Source organism: Neoarthrinium moseri (assembly GCF_022829205.1).
Source record: "Neoarthrinium moseri strain CBS 164.80 chromosome Unknown scaffold2_Wmoseri_CBS_16480, whole genome shotgun sequence".
NCBI classification, from domain to species: domain Eukaryota; kingdom Fungi; phylum Ascomycota; class Sordariomycetes; order Amphisphaeriales; family Apiosporaceae; genus Neoarthrinium; species Neoarthrinium moseri.
The window spans coordinates 777,168-801,135 of record NW_026055116.1 but is presented as its reverse complement, the minus strand read 5'-3'; the positions used below and the strand labels follow the sequence as shown (position 1 = coordinate 801,135).

General features: G+C 54.5%; 8 protein-coding genes across 8 annotated transcripts; 6 read left to right on the top strand and 2 right to left on the bottom strand.

Moving 5' to 3' along the window:
• Positions 1-869: 869 nt before the first annotated feature.
• On the bottom strand, positions 870-1,811 carry JN550_001004 (uncharacterized protein; the record flags this gene model as incomplete). Its single annotated transcript, XM_049308259.1, has 1 exon — positions 870-1,811. The coding sequence occupies one exon, from the start codon at positions 1,809-1,811 to the stop codon at positions 870-872; it is 942 nt and encodes a 313-aa protein (XP_049176910.1).
• Positions 1,812-3,368: 1,557 nt separating this feature from the next.
• On the top strand, positions 3,369-5,995 carry JN550_001003 (uncharacterized protein; the record flags this gene model as incomplete). The annotated part of the gene is made up of 2 exons (XM_049308247.1): positions 3,369-4,133; positions 4,184-5,995. The coding sequence occupies 2 exons, from the start codon at positions 3,369-3,371 to the stop codon at positions 5,993-5,995; spliced, it is 2,577 nt and encodes an 858-aa protein (XP_049176909.1).
• A 2,494-nt stretch (positions 5,996-8,489) lies between these two features.
• JN550_001002 (uncharacterized protein) lies at positions 8,490-9,427 on the top strand (the record flags this gene model as incomplete). The annotated part of the gene is made up of 4 exons (XM_049308236.1): positions 8,490-8,638; positions 8,682-8,767; positions 8,867-9,162; positions 9,248-9,427. 4 exons carry the CDS (start codon positions 8,490-8,492, stop codon positions 9,425-9,427), a joined length of 711 nt encoding a protein of 236 aa, XP_049176908.1.
• Positions 9,428-10,382: 955 nt separating this feature from the next.
• Positions 10,383-12,482, bottom strand: JN550_001001 (uncharacterized protein; the record flags this gene model as incomplete). Its single annotated transcript, XM_049308225.1, has 1 exon — positions 10,383-12,482. One exon carries the CDS (start codon positions 12,480-12,482, stop codon positions 10,383-10,385), a length of 2,100 nt encoding a protein of 699 aa, XP_049176907.1.
• Positions 12,483-14,101: 1,619 nt separating this feature from the next.
• Positions 14,102-15,110, top strand: JN550_001000 (uncharacterized protein; the record flags this gene model as incomplete). Its single annotated transcript, XM_049308214.1, has 3 exons — positions 14,102-14,153; positions 14,213-14,383; positions 14,449-15,110. The coding sequence occupies 3 exons, from the start codon at positions 14,102-14,104 to the stop codon at positions 15,108-15,110; spliced, it is 885 nt and encodes a 294-aa protein (XP_049176906.1).
• Positions 15,111-16,445: 1,335 nt separating this feature from the next.
• On the top strand, positions 16,446-17,669 carry JN550_000999 (uncharacterized protein; the record flags this gene model as incomplete). Its single annotated transcript, XM_049308203.1, has 4 exons — positions 16,446-16,457; positions 16,518-16,641; positions 16,714-17,030; positions 17,079-17,669. The coding sequence occupies 4 exons, from the start codon at positions 16,446-16,448 to the stop codon at positions 17,667-17,669; spliced, it is 1,044 nt and encodes a 347-aa protein (XP_049176905.1).
• Positions 17,670-18,476: 807 nt separating this feature from the next.
• Positions 18,477-20,058, top strand: JN550_000998 (uncharacterized protein; the record flags this gene model as incomplete). Its single annotated transcript, XM_049308192.1, has 2 exons — positions 18,477-19,574; positions 19,645-20,058. 2 exons carry the CDS (start codon positions 18,477-18,479, stop codon positions 20,056-20,058), a joined length of 1,512 nt encoding a protein of 503 aa, XP_049176904.1.
• A 1,136-nt stretch (positions 20,059-21,194) lies between these two features.
• Positions 21,195-23,690, top strand: JN550_000997 (uncharacterized protein; the record flags this gene model as incomplete). Its single annotated transcript, XM_049308181.1, has 1 exon — positions 21,195-23,690. One exon carries the CDS (start codon positions 21,195-21,197, stop codon positions 23,688-23,690), a length of 2,496 nt encoding a protein of 831 aa, XP_049176903.1.
• Between the last annotated feature and the right edge of the window lie 278 nt (positions 23,691-23,968).

Genomic DNA, 23,968 nt, shown 5'->3' with positions numbered 1-23,968 from the left:
AAAGATTGCAGCCAACCACATTCGGTTCACAACATGAAGTGGAGAGTCATCGAGTTCGAAATGTACAGTTGACCCCTTGGTCTATCTTCACCTCAAACAGGACCTCAGATCAAGTCATGACAAGTGCATTTCGAAGCAGCAGGAATCACTGTAAAATAACTTAAGACGACATCACGGGCTCAGCCTCAAGATGATCGGAAATAGAGATATCGGCCGCGACTATCAATAAGTCTGGGTTCTTACAAGATCATCACAGCTGATGTCGACTTGGAGCATGGGGGCCGTCTTCAAGGACCTCTCAGACCGACTCAACGAGCATCAGAAGCCAGCTTGCACCCAGTCATGGGAAGTTCGCCCAGGTGGCAGCTAACATTGGCCCTTCCATGAATACTGTCCGGCTCACTTTCGTCAAACGCCGAGTTGTTGCTACGAAGATCTAGATACCACATCCGTGTGACACTAGTCGAGGAATGGGATTCTGCTATGCCGGCGACGCCCCTTTCAACTACCGTTCGTTTCAGAAACATGAAGTCCCGCAGTAAAAGTCGATATCCCTTCGATCACCTGCCCGACTTGCTCTACGTCCTTAGAATGGGGCTGTGCCATTAGTGGAATTCCTGGAGGCTCACAGGCTATTGTTGGTAACTCGATGCTATTCTGTTGACAGTTCAACAGAATAGCGAATAACATGTGTCATTGGTTTTACGGACCCCTTAATGAAACTCAGCCTGAGCAATGAAAAGGAAGTTAACATTATGTACAGCAGACCACAGTCAGAATATTGCTAGGATACAGTTGAAATAGGACACATATATGGCAGCATATCGCACTTGCCTCCCCAAGATAAGAGATGTTACTACATAACGAAATCAACCGAACTCCCGTACCAACTCCGACCTCTTCGACTTGCTCCTCGTCCTCATACTGACAGGTCCATCACCCCTCCGCGGCTTTTTGCGCGGCCGGCCCTCGGCCTCTTTTTGGCGAGCCAGTTCATCTTCGATCTGCTCCAGCAAGGGATTCTTTTCTATGGCAACAGGCGCCTCGCGCTTCGTCCTGCTACCGCCAGGAGGAGGCGGTTCCTGGTACGGTTCCAGCATCGGCCTGTGCACTTTGTCGGCGTTGGTGTGGAAGTCGATAAAGCCACGGACCTTCAAACACGGGAGCAGGCCAACCCGGGTGCGCGCGGAGCCGCAGTGGATGAAGCGCATGGCCTCGACGGCGCAGATTCCGATCATCAGCGCGCGCACCTTGTCGGGCTGCAGGTTGCCGCTAAAGTTCTCCCACACGTGCTCGTCGCCGTTGCCCAGGAGCAGTGCCGACTCGATGCGCTGTAGGAATACCCGCATGAGGTCGACCGCCCTTAAGCCGCAGGAGAAGTGATCCCGCTGGGCCGGAAACCACACATCCCGCCTCGCCTGGATACGCACCGTGAATCCTGCGCACGAGAGGAGCCTCCGCACCCTGCGCCACACGTCTTTGATCCAGTTCAGCCCGTGTCCGGGTTCGAGGATGGCGGCGGCCGCTACCGTCTGTGATCCCTTCTTACGGAAGTTCGATGCCATGCGCAGGATGATGACCATCCAGTGGTTCCCCGTGTTGATGGGCCATATGGTCCAGGCATTCGATTTGATGCGGTAGAAGAGGTTAGGGTTCTCGGCTAGGAGGTACCTCATGAGCTGTTCGAAACGTCTTTCTCCTTCTTCCCCTTTTTCCTGCTCATTCCAAAGCCCTATAGGCATCTCGTCTAGTGAGATGTAGTTGACTTGTTTCCTGGCAGCGTCTGCCATATACCTCAAGTGGAAGTTCATTACAGTGTCTATGGCCGTGGAATGAACCGGCGTGATGGGGCTCAACTGCAAGGCTGGAGATTAGCGACTAGTTCCGCCCAAGGTCGGCCTATTAAGTGTTCATATTTGCAATGGCTACTGGGGCAGACTTGCCTGTAAGAGATCGAGTGCCTTCAGAGCAGATTGCGCTTTGGGGGGAATAACATAGTCCTCGGGTTTCACGACCCCTGAAGTGAAGCCATTGCTCACTACCTGTGCACTTCTCACGGTGCGCGGCTCGCTGTGAGTCGGCCTGAACGACATGACTGAGAAGTAAAAATGCTGGATGCTATACGCGTGACCGATTATACTTTGGGGTCTCTATCTGCCGCCCTCTGTTTTAGAGGCAGTCGTTGCAGCAATGATACAAAGCGATACTTGAGTTGAATGGTTCCTTGATGGCCATGGCATGCTTTACCTTTTCCGTCAGAATGTCGTTGTATTATGGGGATAAAGGAGTATGATATGACCCTGTTCTGCCCTTGGGCACTTGTGCCCTTTCCTTTGTCGGCTGGCGGTTCTGGAAGGATAGATGGCGTACATGCACGACTCCTGGAGCATTTTGCTAGGATAGCATGGTGGATTCTACCGTGAAAATTATATATTCGCAGTCCGAGCCCATAATTGTATTTACAATGCTGCGCGTGTCTCGGTCGATCATCACGAAGGGCCAAAGAAGTATGGATGCATGAGGAGCGCTGGAGACAGTGGTAGAGTTGATTCATTCTCCGGTGGGGATAATCCCCAGAGCGTGTTTCATCTGACCTGCTATGTGATTTTCAGTACAGGTTCAAGTGATCACATGACGCGATGAGCGAAGCTATGATGACTTGGGGCGGTATTACATGTCGAGTTTGGGAATCTCCCCAGCATTGGAGTTGGTTTGTTGTAAGCCGTGAACAGGCAATACAGTAAAAGGTATGAGGTACCTGTGGGTCGGATGCACTGTGTTCAGTGCCTGCCCCGCAGCAATGTGGCAGACCGTACAGTAGCTGCTCAGCTGGCATTGGCGGCGTTGGTGTCCGGGTGTGTGGCTGAACAGCGCCCAAAGCACGGGAGGGCCCGCCACGGTCAGCGGCTCGTCCGAGTGATCTGATTGGCGCACCAGAGCACGGTAGCTCTGAGGAAGTACCTGGGCACTTTGGCCGGCGTACCTTGGTACCTTGGTACCTACCCAAGTCGCGTCTCTGCCAGTGGGAAACCGCGTCTCGCCATAAACACCGACGCCCAGCTGGACGTGCACTAACAGAACTCTGCCACGCCTCTGGGACTTTGCACAGCATTGATATCGCGACCAGTCTGTCGTCGTGTGCAATTGGTATTCTGTTGCTTGCTTTTAACACTGGCAAAGCCTGTCCAGTTCTTACACTGCATCCTATACTCGAGAAGCGACAGACATCACGTCCACACGCGCGCGTCTGCCTCTTCGCCGCGGTTTAAGTGCTTCCCGCCCGAGAATCGATATACGACCACCCGAACCCGCAGATCCCATGTATCGATTCCTGTAGTCCTCGACGACGCGTCCAGATACAACCGAACATGTATCTGCCACGCGAATTGATCTCGAAACTCTACGCCCACCTGCAGAACACGCGGCATCCGCTCTCGCCGCCCGTGCTGGTCCTCGTCGCCCTCGAGCCCGACTCTCTCTGCGCCTGCCGCATCCTGACCCGCCTGCTCAAGCATGACTACATACCCCACAAGATACATCCCGTGGCCGGATATGGCGACCTCGAACGCGCCGGCCAGGACTTGGTCGCTCCCATGATGGAGACGCGTGGTGGCAACGGCGGCGTTGTCATCTGTCTGGGCGTAGGCGGCATGGTCGACATGGGCACCATCCTGGGCCTCGAAGTCGAAGGCGAAGAGTCTAGCTTTGGCGGTGTAGAAGTCTGGGTTCTCGACGCCCATCGCCCGTGGAATCTGAGCAACGTTTTCGGCGGCTACCCACTCGAGCCTGAGGCCGAAGGTCTAACCAGCTACCAAGGGCGCGCTCCAGAAGGCGTCGCGTCGGGGCGTATAGAACGCTCCTACCGCCCTGGCAAGGGCGGCATCGTCGTCTTTGACGACGGGGATATTGCAGAAGGTCTGAATGCTGAACGGGACGCGTATCTCGCCTTGGTGGACATGCCGGACATTGACGATGATGGCGTCGAGCTCTACGGCGATAGCGACTCGGAGTCAGACGGCGAAGAAGAACCAGCACCGAAGCCCGGACAAAAGAGAAAGTCCTGGGGCGACCGCGACGAGGAGAGTAGTGACGAAGAGGATGACCGGCCAAGGCAGAGGAGGAGGAGCAATTCTGTAAGTCGTTTAGGAGAATATTCTGGCGCTGCAACTAACGCGCATTGCAGTCGACGCCGATTGCCGAATCTCCGCGTCCAGCACGACGAGGCTTGGTGTCTCTCCGAGACGACCTGATCACATCGGACGACGCAGAAGATCCCCCTTCGGCTGCACAGCCACCTAAGGGTCCATCGGCACGCTCGCTGCGCAGAAAATTGATCAGGATGAAGCAGGAGAATGAGAGTATTATTCGGAATTACTACAGAGGGGGTGCCTCCTACTCTGAACCGGTGTCCGCTATGGTCTACTCCTTGGCTTCAGAGCTTGGAAGGGAAGACAACGATTTGCTGTGGCTGACCATTGTAGGCGTGTCTTCAATGGAACTCTACGGCCGCTCGTCGGGAGGCCTGGCAATCTCTGTGAAGGGCTCCGACACGCCTGCCACCGGCTGGATGGGTGTTCGTGGTGCCCGGTTGCGGCAGCTTCTTCGCGACGAGGTGCGGCGTCTGAACCCGCCTGAACTCACTTCGCAGACTGGCCGCGTCTCTCAGACTGAGGGCCCCGGCATAATACCGACCACAGCAAGCAGCCCGGAGGATACCTCCATTCGGCTCTCCCCGGAGCCAAGGTTTCTACTCATACGGCATTGGTCACTCTACGACAGCATGCTTCACTCGCCTTACCTCTTCTCCAAACTGCGCATATATAATGAAAGCGGCCTCAAGCGCTTGCACAAACTACTCGCCAAGATGGGTGTCAGCCTGGTTCAGTGCAAGCAGAGCTACACGCATATGGACATGACGCTAAAGAAGGAGCTGCGCACCAAACTTCTAAAATATGCCTCCCTCTACAATCTAGATGATATGGTGCCCGGGGCCGAGACTGATAGTCGAGACCGGGGTGGAGCCAAGGATGGCTGGGGCTTTGTCCGAAGCTGGGGATGGCGAGCGACTCTTTCTGCCCAAGACGTTGGCGTTGTCATCGGTGCTCTACTCGAAGTTGGTCGGAACAGCACGTACGTTAGCCACGACGGTAGTCTCCAGGCCAGCCAGTCGTTCTCGCAATCCTCAGACATGGTCGATGACGACGGCCTGGCGGAGACAGAGGAATGGGTCTCCCGCTTTTGGGAGGCTTATGATGCCCTGGAGGACATTGACGCACTGAAGTCTGGGTTACCGACGGCACAGTATCTCCATCGTGCCATTTTCCGCACCGGCACGTCCCTTATCGGCAAGCGACAGATCAAGCATCTCAATGCCTTCCGCATGTGCGTAATCAAGGACGGCCCGGACGTCCCTCTCTTCACCCACCCGTCTGCATTGACGAAACTGGCTTTGTGGATCGGCGAGGCTCTTACCGAACAGGAGCGAGACGACAGAGGCAAGCTCTCCAACGGCGGTCGAGGCACGCCGCTTGTGGTGGCTAGCCTGAACGAGAAGCGTGGTGTCTATGTCGTAGTCGGCACCGGTGGTGGAGGCGGACCCGACCTGGCATTCTTGAACCGGGAGGGGGCCAAGGAGAAAGCCGCTCGCCGCGAAGCAAAACAGAAGGAGCGTGAGGCGAGACAGAAGATCCGCGAGGAGAAACGCGCTGCCAGGCGCGCTCAGCGCAACAGCGATGACGATGACGACGAAGAAGACGACGAGACGGAGTCCGAGGGTAGTGACTCGGATTCGGACTCGGACGAGGAAGACGAGGAGGATGAGCGGCGGAAGAAGGGCTACGGCCTCAACAAGTTCGGCAGCGCGTTCCAGGATGTGATCAGCGAGACCAACGCAAGGGTCCGGATCGACAGCTTTGAGCACTGCGTCGTCGAGGTCCAGAAGGATGACCTGCCGGGCTTTTTGGAGAGCCTGAGCGCAAAAGCTGTGGTCGGTTGACCATTGTCTATACAGTCGGCTGCTCTCTTCGCTCGAATCCTTTGCCCCTGGGTCTACTGTGTGACGGAGAGAACAGATGAAAATCCCTGGAGGGGGCGTATAAGAACCATGAAAAGGGGAAGGTCATGACGCATTGATGGGATGAATTAATTGAAGGAGGCATCACGGCGTTTCTATGGACTGTTGGGACCGGCAAATGGCGGCACATGATACACACTCCCTCCGTCGCTGTGGATAAGGTAGGCCTTGTTTTGCATTTTCTGACGGAGCGTTGTGGGCAGCATTGAGGCTCCTTTTTCATGTTAGATATCAATTTGTTTGGAATATAAGGCATAAGTACAGTGATGTTGCTTCCAGCCTGGCTGAGCGTGTTCGGGCATTGTTATTTGTGTTGATGACCAGAACTAGAGAGTATCGTACCTGGTAAGTACTTGATAACTATCGTCACGACACCGCCGTGCATACTCCAATGCCAATGAACTGCAGCCTGACGGTTGGAAACGCAGACTTATACGAGTTACACGACGGAGAGAGCCCGGGGATATTACTGCATCCGTCATCAGTGCCAAGCCGATGGGAGAACGGCCGATCATGGTATCTTGCTGGAGAAGCGCTGGGCTGCCTCCCTAATCACACACGAGAGGCAACTGCCCATGTTACACAAGGGCCATCAACATAACTCCGAAGTCCTGCCCAGAATGCCATCTGGATCTTGAAAGCTTGGGCGAATCTGGAAAAAGCTTATCCGAGCAAAAGTGGTCGTCATGGGCTTGCTCGGCGCAGATGGATGGAGCAAAGGTGGTGACGCTAACCTAACGGGCAGCCAGGACTGGGGCTGCACAGCCCCCTTAGGTCAGCAAAGGTCTCCAGAGGGGCTCGGCTGCGACTCGCGGTTCGTAGACTGTCCGAGCGTTTGCGAGTCGTCACACTGGTTTGAGTTGCAGACTTGGCTCAGTAACAAAGTTGCTTCGTGTGACCCGAGACAGCGAGAGGGGACATCAGACGACGGAAGACCCTTGGAATCAACTGGTGTTTCTCAAAGCCCCTCGCGGGGAACTCGATAGGGGTCCCCGCCTGCTCTCGCTTACGAAAGTCGCCGTGTGCAGCTGTTGTTACATACATGGTCGTGACGTTGCCCTATGTAGGTAGTCGATACCCAGCGAATCGCTGTGTGTACTATGTAACCGCTCCAGGGGACGAGGTCCAGTGGCCGTTGGGTCCTTCCTGGCCACGATCGGTCGCATCCAATGCCAGTTGATTACCATGAGAACCGACCGCTTTCGAACCAACATGGAAGTCATGAGAACAGTAGAGTAGCTGGTTCAGTTGCAATGCGAGCAAGTAGGGACTCGAAGCCAGGAGGTGTCCAAGGACTAGCCAACCAGCCAGCGAGCCAGCCAGCCAGGAGGGGCAAAAGGCCGTACGTAACCTGTCGCGGTCGCTGTAGGTACCCATAACCTAACTTACCTACATCGTCATCATCAGCCGCAAAACGTCTCGCCTGCTGCTGTTCGTCCCGCCGCTGCCCCTCCACTGCCCCAGAAACGCCCCCTCCGAAGTTGGACCAGGGGCAGCATGCCGTACAGCATGCCGCACAGCATCTCACTTCACTCACTTCGCTCCCTTCATTGCTATACCACAAGGTTGCACAACACGCCTGCAAGAAGCGTGCAAGTGCTTCTGCTCTGCTTATCACTCGTATTATCAATCGCACCACACGGCGACTGGTCGAAAGTCCCTTTCGTTCTCACGTGATAACTAAGGATAGGATATTCTTGGCGTTTTACGAAGCGGCAAGCCTCGTCTACCACCTGCTGGACGGCCTACCAAGCCTACCAAGCCTACCAAGCCTACCTCCACCCGCCTACGCGCCCACCAGACCCGTCCAGAGCCAAGCGGCTGGCAAGTAGAGAGTCCGACCCAGTTCCAGTTTCCAGTTTCCAGTTCCAGGTCAGGTCAGGTCTAGGTCCAGGTCGCAGTTCCAGATTGCCAGACCCCAGTGCCAGCGTACCCAGCGTCCCCAGCGTCCAGTCCAGTGTTACTAAGAAAACGAGGCCCGGCCGCCCTCCGCCCTCGCGCGCGCCCCCCCCCCCCTTCTGCCTGTCTGCCCGCCGCCCGCATAACACAACGCCCGGCTCGACGACTACCTTTCCCAACTGCCCCCCCGACATACATAGAAAACTTTCGGGTCCCTTGCAGAAGCGCCGGTGCACTCGCATACTTGTTGATTGAACGCAAACCCTCGTTGCGCGCCGACGAGCACTCACTTTGGCGACACATGCGCGACGTCGCTCCGTGACCTTGGACTTTCCCCTCCCCCTCCTTTCCCTGGGTACATACGACAACACGCGGCTCGCCGTCGCTAGCGGACAGCCGCCCACAACACTGTCCCTTCGCACAATCGCACCATTAGACACGTCTACACAGCGTCCTCGTCCGACGCTCCCTCGAGTCCAACATGGGTAAATCGTGAGTAGAATTCCCATCCTGTCCCATGAGCCAGCCGCGGGAGCCCGGGCGCCTTTGCGCGCATTACGCCGGCTCGCCGAGGGGCAGCCAGCCAGCCAGCGTTGCGTCCGCGGGCGATAAGGCCCGGCAGTGGACGATTAGTGTGCCAACGGGCCCGACACTTCCCACGATCTCGTAAGGGCAGGACATGTTGCTAACGCCTCTGCCCTCTCGCTAGACAGTCCAAACTCTCCCAGGAGCAGCTGGCCGAACTGCAGAAGTCGACGCACTTTGACAAGAAGGAGCTGCAACAATGGTACAAGGGTCAGTAGAGGCGCTGGCGAACCGACACGCTGCCCATGCGCGCTCCCTATACCCCCCGAGGCGGACGCTTTGCTGACGGGGCAACCCCTTTCTCAACAGGCTTCCTCAAGGACTGCCCCTCGGGCATGCTCACCAAGGAGGAGTTCCAGAAGATCTACCGCCAGTTCTTCCCCTTCGGCGACCCGTCGTCGTTTGCAGACTACGTCTTCAACGTCTTTGACAGCGACAAGTCCGGCTCCATCGACTTCAAGGAGTTCATTTGCGCCCTGAGCGTTACGAGCCGCGGCAAGATGGAGGACAAGTTAGACTGGGCTTTCCAGCTCTACGATATCGACGGCGACGGCAAGATCAGCTACGAAGAGATGCTCAAGATTGTCGAGGCGATCTACAAGATGGTAAGCCCGACAGACCGAGAATCTCAAGAAACGAAAGAGGAAACACGTAATAAGAATGGTCTGCTAATCCAATACCTGACAACAGGTGGGGTCCATGGTTAAGCTCCCCGAGGACGAAGATACCCCCGAGAAGCGCGTCAAGAAGATTTTCCGCATGATGGACAAGGACGAGAACGGCAGTCTAGACATGGAGGAATTCAAGGAGGGAAGTAAACGCGACGAAACCATCGTTTCCGCCTTGTCGCTGTACGACGGCCTGGTATGAGCGACTCCCCTAAATAAAACCCTCTTTTACTTCTCAAGGAAAAAAAACTCAACTATAAACGGAAACAACAAATTTGGGGAGAGACCAAGAGCGCCGCGGTCTGTTAGGCGAGAGTGGCATGGGCTATGTAGCAACAATGAGCGGCAACCCGCCGGCGCCGGACCGGGCCAGCCGGGAACCTCGGAGCAAAGTCCCACCAGACGGGGGAGTCGGCCAACGGGATGGTCGGAATGGCCGGACGGACAGACGGCATGCGCGGAAAGGGTGCTGGGATTTGCGGGATGGATTGGATGGTGGAAAAGGGAGGGGGGGTGAGAAAGGAAAAATCCTCCCCTTCCTACATGTGTTATCTCTCTCAAGCTCTTTTCCCTCCTGGTTTTGTTCTACCCTAGCTCTCGAGATTTGAATTCCGACGCAAATGAAATGAAGAGAACTCCCCAAAGCCCGAGGCGAAGGGGTGGAAAGGACTCGGGGCCTGCACACGCGACCGACTACGTGAAGTTTCTCAACCCTGCCCTGCACCAGCCTGACCCAAAGACCTACACGTCGCCTTTGCGCTATTTGAGAAGGAAACCACCACCATGGAACAGAAGACATCTGTCTGGCATTTTCGACATTGGTGAGCTTCGCATATGTGTATAGAACTTGCGAGTATTTGGAAATGGTAGACGCAGGCGCGATCCAAGATTAGAAGAAGAATTCCGTGTTGTTGCTACAAGGTATTATATACAGAACAGTCCATCCGTACCAGCTAAACACCGAGGCTCTTCATTAGGATAACAAAAAGGATATTTCAAAATAAAACACAAAAAGGAGGCTACGCTCTCCTGTCCTATCGAGTTCTCTCCGTAGGCCGTCTTTGACAACAGCCCCTGCCACGCGTCGCCGTTGCTCCCGGTCTTTGCTAGCCTCTCCTTCTCTTTTTTCGCTGCCCTCGCCTCTTCACACCCTGCGTCTAGGAGCCGTAGGCCACATCCACCTCCTTCTTGTACTTGTTGAGTATGCCCTTGCGGTTCAGCTTCTGGGCGGCGGTGACCAGGTTGTTCTGTGGGGTCCACTCCTCGTCGGACATGACGACGCCGTCGATGATCTCGATGCCCGACAGGCCGCCGGAGCGGCCGGCGTTCTGGAGCTCCTTGAGGACGGCGCTCTGCAGCTTCTTGTTGTGGACCAGCTCCTCGAGGCTGGCGTCGGGGACGCCCGTGGCGGCGGCCAGCTTCTTCAGCGCCGGTTCCGCGGGCACGATGATGGCGATGGGCTTGGCCTTGGACTGGTCGGCGTAGACGCAGATGTTGGCGACCACGGCGGCCGACCGGTAGATGGACTCGAGCTTCTCCAGCGCAATGTACTCGCCGTTCAGCGTCTTGACCAGGTTCTTCTTGCGGTCGATCAGCTTGAGGTGGCCGTGCTGATCCCACTCGCCAATGTCACCCGTCTTGAACCAACCGCCAGGCGCAATGGCCTCGGCCGTTTCCTTCTCGTTCTTGTAGTACTCCTCCAGCACCGAGGGACCCCGGATCCACACCTCACCCTGTGGGTTGGGCTTGTTGGTGGCATAGTAGCCAGCATCAGGGAAATCGACCAGCTTGACATCGATGCAGGCAGGCATGGCACCGAGCGACTCCGACGTCCACTCCATGGGGTTCATCAGGCAGCCCATGGCCGTGGTCTCGGTGAGACCGTACCCGCTGATCATAGGCGCGATGGCCATGGAGATGAACCTCTGCGTGTCCCTCGCGATGGGCCCACCACCGTTCATACACAGCTTCAGCTTTCCACCGGTTGCCTCCTTGATCTTCTTGAAGACAACGGCATCGAGAAGGCCGGAACCGGGGAGCCCCGCCGACATGAGAGTCTGCTTGGCCCACATTGCTCCCCAGAACATGTTCTGCACGACAGCGGACCCGGCCGCGACCTTGGCACTGATGCCCTTCTTGACGTTCTCCCAAACCGCGGGCACACCAACCAGAACCGAGGGCTTGAATTCGCGAATGTCACCCGCGCAGTTGCGCACCGACTGGTCCGACAGGGTCTTGGGGTTGCCGTAGCCCATGGTGGTTCCCCAGTAAAGCGAAGCGTTCTCGAAGACGAACTCGAGGATATGCGCCAGGGGCAAGTAGGTCAACAGGCCGTCGCCCGGACCAATGTAGGGCTGGACCACGACACTGACACCGGCGACTGCTGCAATGACGTTTCTGTGCTTGAGAGGAACACCCTTGGGCGTACCAGTCGAGCCGGACGTGTACATAATACAGCAGAGGTCCTCGGGCTGGGGAGGGACGGGGTCGGAGGGGTTCTCCTTGCCCAGCTTCTCGAGGTCCTTGAAGCTGACGATTGTGAGCTGGGGGAAGTTCTGCTTGAGAGCGCTGATGTGATCCTCCTTGACCTGGTTCTGGCTGTTCCAGATGACGTAGCGCACCTCTGTGGCATCCTTGAGCACGTTGCCGAGGGTGGGCAGCAGGTGGGGGTCGAGGAAGATGGCCTTCGCACCGGTGGCCACCATGGAGTGCCTCAAGCCCTCCTCCCCGAGGGTGTCGTAGGCGGTGACGATGGGCATGGACTGCGAGGCGGCGGCGTGCGACATGGCGAGCCAGTGCTGGCTGGTGGCGGCAAAGATGTGGACGCGGTCGTCCTTCTGCATGCCCAGCTTGCGCAGACCGGAGCCGATGTTCAGGACGAGGGTCTCGTATTCGTGGTAGGTGATGTACTCGTAGGGGCTGAGCTCGAAGAAGGTCCAGTTCTTGTCGACTTGTTGCTCCTGGCCGTCAATGATCTTCTTGACCTTCTTGGTCTCCTGGTGGGTGCGCACGAGGCGGCGCGAGCCGAGGGCCTTCGCATTGCCGTACTTCTGGGCGCTCACGCGCACCAGCTCGTAGACGGTCGAGATGTTGTCTACGGGCTTGGAGATGAGGCCGTCCTTGGCCTGGGGCAGGCGGCGAGGGATGGTCTCGCCCTCGACGGGCTCTGCTCCGGGGGTTTCGATGGAGTAGGGGCCCTTGGCCGACATGCGCGGCTGCAGGGTCACATTCTTGAATTTTGATTCCGCCCACGACATGGTGACAGATGGGTCAGGGCCGCCTGAGCGAGGGGGGAAGCGGGGGGGAGGTTGACGGGGTAGTTGGGTATGTATTATTGTTGTTGTAGTTGGGAGAAGGTGACGCAGGTGCGGCGGGTTTGAGGATGTTTCGGTGCCGATCCGAAGAGAGAAAGCATCAAAGGGGACCTCGTGAGGTAGGAGGGGATGGGGAGGGACGGCGGTTCCAACTTCCAAGCCAAGCACGTTCGCTGCTCAGCTGCTTGAGACACGGGACTGGGAGGCGGTCTTGTCAAGCCTTCGAAGGTGATGGTCTTCTTGGTATTTGGTCGGCGTCGCTGGTCGACGGCGGTGCCAAGGAGGGCCTACGGTGCCTACGGGGTGCGTTCGCCCTCTACTTTTCTGGAATCTGCTCAACTGGCTTGGGACGGAGACCACGGCGGACCTATGGGGCCTCGTCTTGGCCTGAGCTTCCCCAGAGATCCCAGAGGTCCCAGAGGTCCCAGAGGTACTATGACGAAAACAATTGTCCCATCTGCAAACCTGCCAGTCTGCCCCAACCCCCCGGCGCTGGCCCCCCCCCAGCGACCGGCGCCCGCCCAGCGATGCCGAGAGCCAATCACGCCTGATCAAGCCCGCCCCAGGCCTGAAGCGGACAAGACCCCTCATGCTAAACCCCAGCTCCAAAATGCAACCCTCGATGCCGAGCTCTGTGCTCATGCTGCTGGGCTGCATTGCCATCGATTCCGAGGCACCGCTGCCAGTCTGCGCAGGCTACGGGGTAATCGTGCCTCAGGAACGAGAGGGCTTCTCGGGTCCTGCCCGTCAAGATCAGCTGTAAACCCCCCATCTTGCTGAAAGTCTGATCCGATACTGAACGTGTCTTCTACGTAGCTGGGGACAGGACGACTCAACCAGCCTGGCCAGTAATGAGCTCACAGCACACCACGCATGCACGTACACGGTCCCCAGAAACGTCCAAGCTCTCACCCTAAGCATGCCGTTGAGAAGTTGGAGCCGTACCGAAAATCAGTGCCGCCCTACTGGTTGACTGGGGCCTTGTAGGGCATACCTTTTTAACTTAGTTTAATTGACTGGCACGCAGATAGGAATCTGCAGGGGAACCCGTCATTGACTTCTCGCTACGAGTTACGCTCAGTCGGGTTGCTCAAAGCGAATTGGCGTCCAGAGCAAGACCCCTGATTGCTCATCTCCTCTGCAGAGCCATACATCTTGGCGATATCTCCAAACGACAGACTAAACCACCACTGCATTATGGAGTTACAGCCACAGTCTTGATCTAAGTCACAACGACAGCGAAGCAGGCCGCTTCATCAGTCGCAAGCCTTGCCTACGCCACCCTAGAGACCTTGTTGCTCAACACGTGTATCCACTGCGAGGCAATAGCGTGTGATTTGATACTTGGATAGCCAAAGGCTTTCCCACCACGACAGGCCCGCGAGCTTTTAGAGTTGCAGTGTATGTACGGACGCTTGCGCCAAGAAAGGATTCTTGGTCAAGCTGCAACACCATCTTGGCGAGCATTGCCCCAGCCAGTGCCTGAAGCACTTGGCAACACACACCCCCGAGTGGCAGCACCCCTGAAGACGCGTTTTGCGCATGCTAGTTGTACTATAGCAATGGACGAACTACATCTTACGTTCGGATCCGAAGTGGAGGATCCGGAAGAAGGTAATTTGATTGGAGCGCTGGAATCATCAACCCTATAACGAAAACTCTTTGGCTTACAGCAATGACAGAGGCTTTCCTTCTTTTCAGCCAAGAAATACCATCGCAGAATCTCGGCTTTGTCGACTCGAGGGCCACTACTCTCGAGTTGACTGTTGCTGGAAAGGATTATGTGATTCACCAGTCCCCAACAGTTCTATCGTCGAACCGCGCTGGTGGGACCACCGGTGCTGGTAGGTCTCCCTCTGTGGCCACTGGCGAACGGAGAGTCTTCATGTAATTAATCAACCTCGACCAGTACTTTGGAAGGTCACTCCCATGTTTGCAGAGTGGATAGCATCACCTAGGAATCCCCTTTGGAAGATTGGCGCCTTGGGTCCGTCGTCGAATGTGATCGAACTCGGCTGCGGAATCTCTGGTCTTACAGGATTGGTGCTTGCGCCGTCCGTGTCCAGATATGTCTTGACAGATCAGCCCTATGTGTCCAAGTTCGTGGAAAGCAATCTGGCAGAGAACATGAGCAACATGTCTTCCAGCGCTCCAGGCACGCGGCGGAAGAGGAAAACCCCGGCGGCACCGTCGTCAAAGGACAATCTGAGATTCGCGTCCCTGGACTGGGAGCTGGACGAGGTCACGTCTGATCTCACGGGATCTGATGATGCCAAGAGCTTCGACGTCGTCATCGCGTGCGACTGCATCTATAACGATGCTCTGATCCGGCCGTTGGTGGAGACCTGCGTTGATGTTTGCAAGCTCGGTGGTTCAGATTCCGCAACACAGTCTCCTCAAACGCCGACTATCTGCATTGTTGCCCAACAACTCCGGGACCCAGAGATCTTTGAGGGATGGATGAAGGAGTTCCACAAGCACTTCCGGACCTGGCGGGTTCCCGAGTCGGCTCTGACAGAAGAGCTACGGTCCAACGCCGGGTTCGTGATACACATCGGTATCCTGCGGTAGGCTGGTGCTGGTGCCAGAGTAGTCGACCACAGTGAGAAAGGAACGCAGGGAAGCTTATATATCCCACAGAATATCCACGTCGGCTGTAAGTCGTTCCGACAGGCGGCCTGGAGGTTGGATGAATTGTGACAAAAGAGTAAATAGCTGGGCATGAGGGCCTATCTCAGAACTATAGGGCAACCCGCCAGTTGGTGGCTTGAAGGTTTTCATGGCGGCCCACTCCAGACCCGTGAGTCGAATCCGTGAGTCGGATGACCCGTTTGCTTGCGGCCCTCTTGGGCAGGCGACATTGCAAACGCGCTCCTTCCATGACGAAACACACTTGGAAAGTTCGTTTGTTTCACGAATAAGAGAAGCACTGGAATTGATACGGCCTGAGCCTCTCTTTCCATCATCATTTGCTGTATGCAAAAAGACACCCAGTCAACAAACATGCAGCAAGTCCGGTGTGGTGTAGTGGTTAACATTAGGGATTCTCACTCCCTGGCCCAGGGTTCGATTCCCTGCATCGGAGATCTAGTCTCGCTTTACATTCTGTTTTTTTTTTTTTTTTTTTTTTTTTTTTTTTGTTTGGCTCTCGTGGCGCGTTTTCAGCTGTTCAACTCCCTGCATCACTTTGTAACTGTTCATGTGTTCCCTGAGTAGGTCGCGTTTAATTTATTCGCTTATATGCCTAGGTACGTTCCAGAACGGGTTATATGGAAAATCAGGATCCTTCATCCGCAATAGAACTATCTAAAGCCTATGTTTAAGGAACACTACTTCAGCATCAATCTCTATTTTTCTAGACTTGAGAATAACAATAATAGCTGACTCAGGAAGCCAGAATGCGACTTTTGGTTGCATACAACTAATCTTGCTGATTTATAAACCAAATAGCGGGCAACGATTTAACTTGTCCGCAATCTGCACAGTGCTGATATAGTCTGGAGGAAATCACACTGAACACGCGATGCAGTGTTTAATATGGCCAAGTACTACGCATTCCCTCTATGGTCTGACTCGCCAACTAGCAGAAGTTACGACATACGTGATTCTATTGTCAGCCTGGTTTCTTTGTGAATGAGCTTCCGAGGCGTGTGGGGGTAATTCTTTTCAAACCCAAGGGTACAGTGCGTCACGAGGCACAAGGCTCCAGCTGGCCCTGCCAACGCCAACCACCACATGACAAGCTGCACAATTGATTCGTTCGATCCATCTCCCCCACGAGCGCAGGATATGGATTCCGGGCTCTGGTCTAGAAAACGGGCCGGAAACCACACTGACGAGTCCGCCTCTGCCCCCAGATGAGTAACTGGCTGAGGGCGATTGACTTGGCTCATAGCGCAATGAGCAATGTTACCAGTGGTATGCCAGCGACTACGCTTCCTCCGAGAGGGAAAGCGGGGACTAACCGCAACCAACCAGGCCGGCACCGACAACACCACCGCATCCCTCGAGCCGAATAACGGGCCAAAATCAGATGCGGACGAGTCCGTAATACCGACCGAGTATCAAACTTCGAGCATAAAGTCTATGCTCAAACCACGATGTAAGTGTTCCATGGCGATGACCAACAGCCGTGCGGTTCCCGTCCAATTGCTCCGGCTGACTGAATACATAGCCAAGACATCTTACGAGTACAAGTTCTCTTTTATGCCTGGGTTTTTCGTAGATTACGTAAAGGCCGCTGAGCTTTATCCTGACGCCAAAGTTCAAACTCTCCCAAACCTTGGGATTACAGGACGGGGGTATGGCGCCGCGCCTGAGGGTCCGTCCAGTGGTGAACAACGGCCTTCGTGGAGGGGGTTTACAGAATATTTACAAGGGCTCAATGAAAGGAATGAGCATGGTGAGTCTTACAAATTGTTGTTTTTAATTCGGCATGCGGCCGGAGTACACAATATCTTCATGGAGCAAGTTGGCACGGATGCATGGAACGTAGGTCGTCATACTCACTTCCACATGACTAGTCGCTAATGTCTCCAGGATTACTGGGCTCATCTTGAGGGTGATGGCAAGGTCATCTGGCTCGATGCCCGTGCTGTGGACTCCGGAATTGTCGAGGCTCAGAGGCTCGCGCAGTTCTGGATTGACGGCGTTCAGAACGACGATATGCCCCTTCCGGGGACCCTGTACACGAGTCCTCTAGCCCGTTGCCTAGAGACTACCAGGCTTGTTTATGCCCCCGTGTTTAAGAGTCAACAGCGAAGTCTCCAGCCTGTAGTAAAGGAGCTTTTGAGGGAACGACTTACAGGCCACACATGCGACAAACGCAGTACCAGGTCCTGGATAGCAAAGGCATTCCCCGAGTGCCAAATCGAACCTGGCTTTGCAGAGTCTGATTCGCTCTGGAGAGCCGACTACTTAGAGACTCCAGAAGACCACGTCGCACGGAAACGCGAACTCCTTGAGGAGATATTTTCGAACGACGATTCCCCATTTATCTCGTTAACAACGCACTCATACGCCATTTCCGCAATCCTCAAGGTGGTTGGCGCGCCAAAATTCCGAGTAGCAGAGGCTGCTATGGTACCTCTTTTTATAAAGGCTGAGAAGATCGCGGCTGGGGCTCCATGAATGCACATCATCCCACAGTTAGAATGGCGACCTGTATGACAGTTGGACATAGGTCGGTAGAAAATAAATGCAATGCTGATATATCTGCTTTCGGCAACCAGATGTGAATCCTGCGCTAATGCCTATTTACGCACTACGTGATAATCATAGGGCGGGATTATCCATTGATCAACTTTGGGCCCCAAGACTATGCCTAATCACCTCTTGACGTGAGCATGGATCAATCGTATAGTGTGGAATGTCCTAGTAGCCGACCCGTGGCGCCAAACCCAGGCATGTCCTCAGCAACCGGTGTGATGGCAAGTGCAGGTAGCCGCCGGCACCCTGGCAAATACTCAGAAGCCGGGCCGCGGTAGCATGTACCTTGTCGCGGGAAGAGGTGTGGGGCGGATACCTACCAGACACTTGCGTCTATACCCGCCAATACAGAAATTGTACAATCATACAACGGTAACGAAAATGAGTAAGTGGCGGATGAAGTTCCGGGTTATCGCTTTCAGTTATCACTTTCAGATAGTACCTGAAAATGCTGCGATAGAGATGATTTAACGTCTACTTTCATGGCTTTTCGAGCTGACAAGCCACACCCATACAACCCCTGCACGGCGCAATACGATGCAACTCAGCCCCCAAGAGCTGACCAGGGGCTGGGCTGGCGAAACATGCAGCCTGCTGGATCAGGCTTCTCGCAGCTCACAGAGAGGGACAGCCAGATAAGTAGACATGCTCGACGCCGAGAGTCCTTCTGAACGTTGCTGAGCACAAGTCGCCGCCTCAGATCGTTTCTGAGCCAGTCCGAGCGCCATCATGGAGATACTCCAGTGCATTTCACGCCAATCGTTCAGCGGACCTCGTCAAGAGGCTGGCCCAGATCATCATATCAGAATTGTCAGCGCATCTGCGTCCAGTGGTGGCCAGACGACAGAAACAACTATCGAACTCCGCACGCTTTTTGAGAAGATCGAGACGGCGCAGCTGTTCGATACCGGCACAAGCAGAGCTTCGCTGAACCTGGTCTATTTCCCTCGTGATATATGGAAATTGATTTCGGAAGATCGGCCAAGAACCACGGAGTTGACGAAATATTTACGCCTGGACGACTCTGTGCTCGGTTATCTAATATCCTCAAGATCAGGATGGTACTGTGTGGACAACACGAACGGCTTATACACGTTCATGGTCAAGGAATATCTATACATGTTGGTATGGTCCTTCGATACGAAAACTTTCGAAACCAGGGGCATGGTCTGTGAGCGAAGTGAGTTCGAAAGCAGCTCTAAGTTAAAAGATGCAGACGGCAACTTCGCTCTGCCTATGCTAAAGGAGATGCACCTGTACCACCCTCTGTCACTAGCATGCATCAGTATAGCGGACTTGATTTCTCACCTTGACATACTTCTGGTCAAGGAGAGTCACAAAATTGGTGACATTGAGGACGCTACTGGTCATGGTTTCTGGATCAAGAAAGAAAACGCATATCTTAGTCAGAAGGCAAGACTCGGCAATGCCTACGGCCAGCCAGATGCACGCACCCATGCTCAACTATTGACAAGAAGAGAGAGGGTTACCACACGGGGAGAGCTCAATGTTCAAGCCAACGAATCTCTTTCCAGCGAGAAACTTGCGAAACTCACAGATGCATGCCAAAGTATAGCGAGGAGCATCGGGGTATTCGCCAACGTCACTAAAACCATTGACATGATCGAGGCAATGGCAGATAGTCTAAAGTCTCGAAATTATTGGGATCAATGGTTTGATGAAGAAGCTCCTGAGATATGCCGGGATAATTACGACGCGTGCACCAAGTCCTTCGGTCGAGCTGTGGGACTGCTGGAACAGCGCATTCGGACGATTAGGCACTCTGGCAAGAGCTTCGATGAGCGAGCACGCGCACAATTCTCGGTGGTGAGTATACCTGACCTGGTCAGAGCGCTCAAACTGGCTTGATGCTGATTATCATCCATTACTTCTTTAGATCTCCACTCTTATAAGCCGCACGAACAAAGATCTAGCAGATATAGCTCGTGCTTCGAAAGACCTGGCCGAGGATGCCAAGAAGGACACCTCTGACATGAAGGTCATTGCTCTGATGACTATGGGCTTTCTTCCCGCGACCTTCTTCGCTGCTCTCTTTGCGATACCCTCGCTGGACTGGGATCGACCCGGGGTTGTCACTGAGAACTTTTGGATATATTGGGCATGCACGGTGCCAACGACGTTTCTGATTTTCATCATATGGGACTTTGGCAATGGCCAACAGATGCACCGCCAATTGTTTAATAAAATCGCTGGGCTTTTCACTAGGAAAACGGGTGGTACAACTGGTCAAGCATCGTCGGAGACACCCACTGCGACGGCACCACAAGTCATACTTTCCCTGCCTAAATGATGTGCCACAAAAGAGAATTATTCCAAGCGCAGACTTATATGTGGCCAACTTGTTGTTTTTATGTATATCTAGGGTTTATGGTGTATTTAGGTACTTTTCCCGAGAGGTTCGTGCTTTAATCTATTCCAAGGTCACTGGCGTCAATTGGGAATGTGTTCTTGTCTAGATATTTTTGTTACCAAGCCCACGCACTGTGATCGGCCCAAGTTTGAATTCCACCACGATTAAACTGTACAAGGCATGAGAGCTGCGACTGTACTGCCGCCACTAAAGTCTTTGCACGATCGACGGTATTCATGGTTTGCCTTGTTGGCCAAAAGCAACGCACACCAGCAGGGGTAAGTTACACACGCTGCGCCATCCACAGCCTGCTTCCGACCTGGAATCAGAGGTTAAAGTGAGCAGGCTGCTACATGTGACTCGCCATCACTGTATATACAGAAGGCTCTACGTTTCAGAAGGTTTGCTACATGCAGGGCCAGCGTTCTCTTGAATAACCAAGGCGAACTTGAAGTCCCTGCACTCAAACCCAAACAGTTCCATTGCCCATTATCAGCGGCAAGTAGTGTAGCCGCTGGCTGCGTCATTTCGACTTCTCCTGTAACACAAAAAGACTCAAGTTCATATCCTCGAGTTTCATACAGCATATGGATCTCATCTGTACACTTGCTGTACCTAGATGCCAGGGTATCTACGTGCAGTGTGCGGCGTGGACGATGATTTAAGCGCGCACAAGGAGGTAAAGGTATATTTTCAAAGCTGTTTATGTAATATTGGATATAAAATTGGAGCGAGGGGGGGGGGATGGGGGGAGAAGGTAGAGAAAGAAAGAAAATCCCTTCGTTAGATGGCAAAGATACACGATCGGAGCAGATCGTCAAACGTGTTGAGCTGAGATATTTTGTCCCAAATGAAATTAACCCTGATAGTTACATAAGCCCGAAATTCATGCACCAATTGATCTATAATACCTTTAGTCGCAAACTACCCGTCAATGATGTCACCCTAGCTGGACAAGCTCGCGAACTAATTGCCAGGTCAGTCGATGCGCGGAATTTACCTCCGGACTCGATTACGTCTAAAAGGCAGGAGGTGTCTGGGCAGTCACTCGTTGCACATTTGATGAATGGTACGCGATGATGAGGCTATACCAGGGATTGCAGCCCTGTCGCGCGAGGCACCGCGTATGGCTCTCACGCAGCAGCTGTCACTCGGCGCCAATTACAACCTGGACCGCCAAGGTGCGCAACGCATCCGTTGCACGCGTTGGTCAGTCTCGAGGGTTGGACAAAGGCCAACTACCACGGACCTTCTTTACGACTGGAAAAAGCCGGCAGCAACAGGATGGAAAACCCGGTAATGGCCCCTTCGGAATCGTGGTGCCGGTCCTCGGTCTTGGTAGCTTACTTATATACTCGCTCTATCCAGGCGAAGAACTGCACCGCGCTCGACTCGGGCGTGAGACTGAGGAAAGTGTGCAGTCTGTGAAGCAGGATGAGCCGCCCGTGGACTCTACGGCGTGGACCGCTTTTACCAGCAAGTTCAAGGATCTGTCGACCATCACAGACATAGAATGGGCCTCTCTGTCGGACCGCATGGTCGACATGATACTCCCGGACTGGTCCAAGGGTCTGCCGGTCTACCTCAACAAGCTACAGCGGGAGCTGTCAATGTCACCCGGCTCCATCGCAGATGAGATATGGAACGAGGCCCACGATCCGTTCATCAACCCCGAGATCCGGTACAAGGCCAAGGTCCGTGTTTCGGATGAGCTTTGTGACGAGGAAAAGGAGTTCCTCGCGCGCCGGAAAAGAGTCGCAACTATGGCCTTGGCGCGCTACCTTGGACTGGACGAAAGGGATGTGCATCCCGACGACGTGCCAACCATTGCCATGTGCGGCTCTGGTGGAGGTCTCAGGGCATTGGTTGCAGGGACAGGGTCAATGCTTGCCACACAAGAAGACGGACTCTTTGATTGTGTGACATACACTTCCGGTGTCAGCGGGTCATGCTGGCTCCAGGCACTTTACCATTCTTCCTTCACTGGACGCAGACTGGAACGAGTCATCGACCACATAAAAGCTCGGCTGGGCGTCCACATCGCATACCCGCCCGCAGCCTTTGCTTCCGTTCTGTCGGCACCGACGAACAAGTTGCTTCTAAGTGGTATGGTTGAGAAATTGAAAGGCGACCCAAACGCGGATATTGGCCTCGTCGACGTCTATGGTATCCTCTTGGCGGCGAGGCTGCTCGTCCCAAAGGGCGAGTTGGCAATAAATGATCGCGACTTCAAAATGTCAAACCAGCGAGAGTACATCAAATACGGACAGAACCCGCTACCGATCTACACTGCGGTTCGGCATGAGATCCCTGACATCGAAGGTGTTACTGCAGCGGAAGGGCACGCCTCTGAGAAAGCCAAAGAAGTGGCTAAGCAGGAGGCATGGTTCCAATGGTTCGAGATGACTCCCTACGAGTTTTTCTGCGAGGAATTCAACGCCGGCATTCCGACATGGGCCATGGGACGTAATTTTGAGAACGGAGTAGACGTGCCACCCGAGAATGGATTCCACCTGCCTGAACTCCGGATGCCGCTCTTGATGGGTATCTTTGGGTCTGCGTTTTGCGCAACGTTAAGCCACTACTACCGCGAGATTCGACCCATTGTCAAGAGTCTCGCCGGTTTTGGCACGGTTGATGAGATGGTGCATGGGCACAACGAGGATCTTTCGAAGGTCCATCCTATCGATCCTGCACAAATCCCCAATTTTGCGTATGGAATGGAAGACCAACTCCGCTTTACAACACCGACTGCCATAGCCAAAAGCCCCCATATTCAACTCATGGATGCGGGGATGTCCAACAACCTGCCGATCTATCCTCTACTCCGGCCTGGACGCGATGTCGACGTCATTATTGCCTTTGACGCATCTGCCGACATCAAAACAGACAACTGGCTCTCTGTCGCTGACGGATACGCCCGTCAGCGAGGGATCAAAGGATGGCCTGTGGGCGTAGGCTGGCCCAAGGCGGGTGAAAAGCCCGAGCAGGCGGAACAGGAACTCGCAGCCGCACAGGCCGATAGTGCAGCCGATGCGGATGCGAGATTACGCAAGGCCCAGCAGGCCCATGAGGCAGGCGAAGCGATCGATCCGGCTGATCAGAAGAAGAAGGCTATACACAACCAGTCGCACCCCGAAGATTCGGACCTGGGCTACTGCACTATCTGGGTTGGAAAAAGCCAGGAGCGGTCGTCAGAACCTCCCCCGCCAAGCAAGGCCGTCGATGAGTCGAATAAGTGGCAGCTCGTCGAGCCCGATGCAGGGCTTGCCGTCGTCTACCTGCCCTTCATGGCTAACCCCAAGGTGGAGGGCGTCGACCCTGCCAAGAGCGACTATATGAGCACGTGGAATTTCATCTACACACCTGAGCAGATCGACAAGGTGGTTGAACTCGCACGGGCCAACTATGACGAGGGCAAGGAGCAGATCAGGGGATGCATACGCGCTGTCTACGAGCGTCGGAAGAGGATAAGGGAGGAGCGAGAAGATGCTGTGAAGCAGGAGAAGCGGAGCCGGCTACGCAGGCTAGGGATCGAGGGTAAGTTAGGCGAAGGCGATCATTTCAGTTGATTTAGCTCTGTTTACAGGACGGGGAACCTAAAACAGTATGTACCAATTAATTACGGCGTGATGGGGAGCATGGTGTAGAGAATAGTTGATACCCAGATATCAAGATCATCAGACTTGACTGCAGGTCCCTCCATGGCTGCAACCCTCTCGCTTGACATGAGAATGAGTACTCCATGCAACCAGTGTTGTAGTCTCATGAAAACAAATAGCCAATGGTGCCGGCGCCGTGTTGCATGTCGGAAGAGCTATTATAGTTACGTTTAAGTTCTTGAGTACGA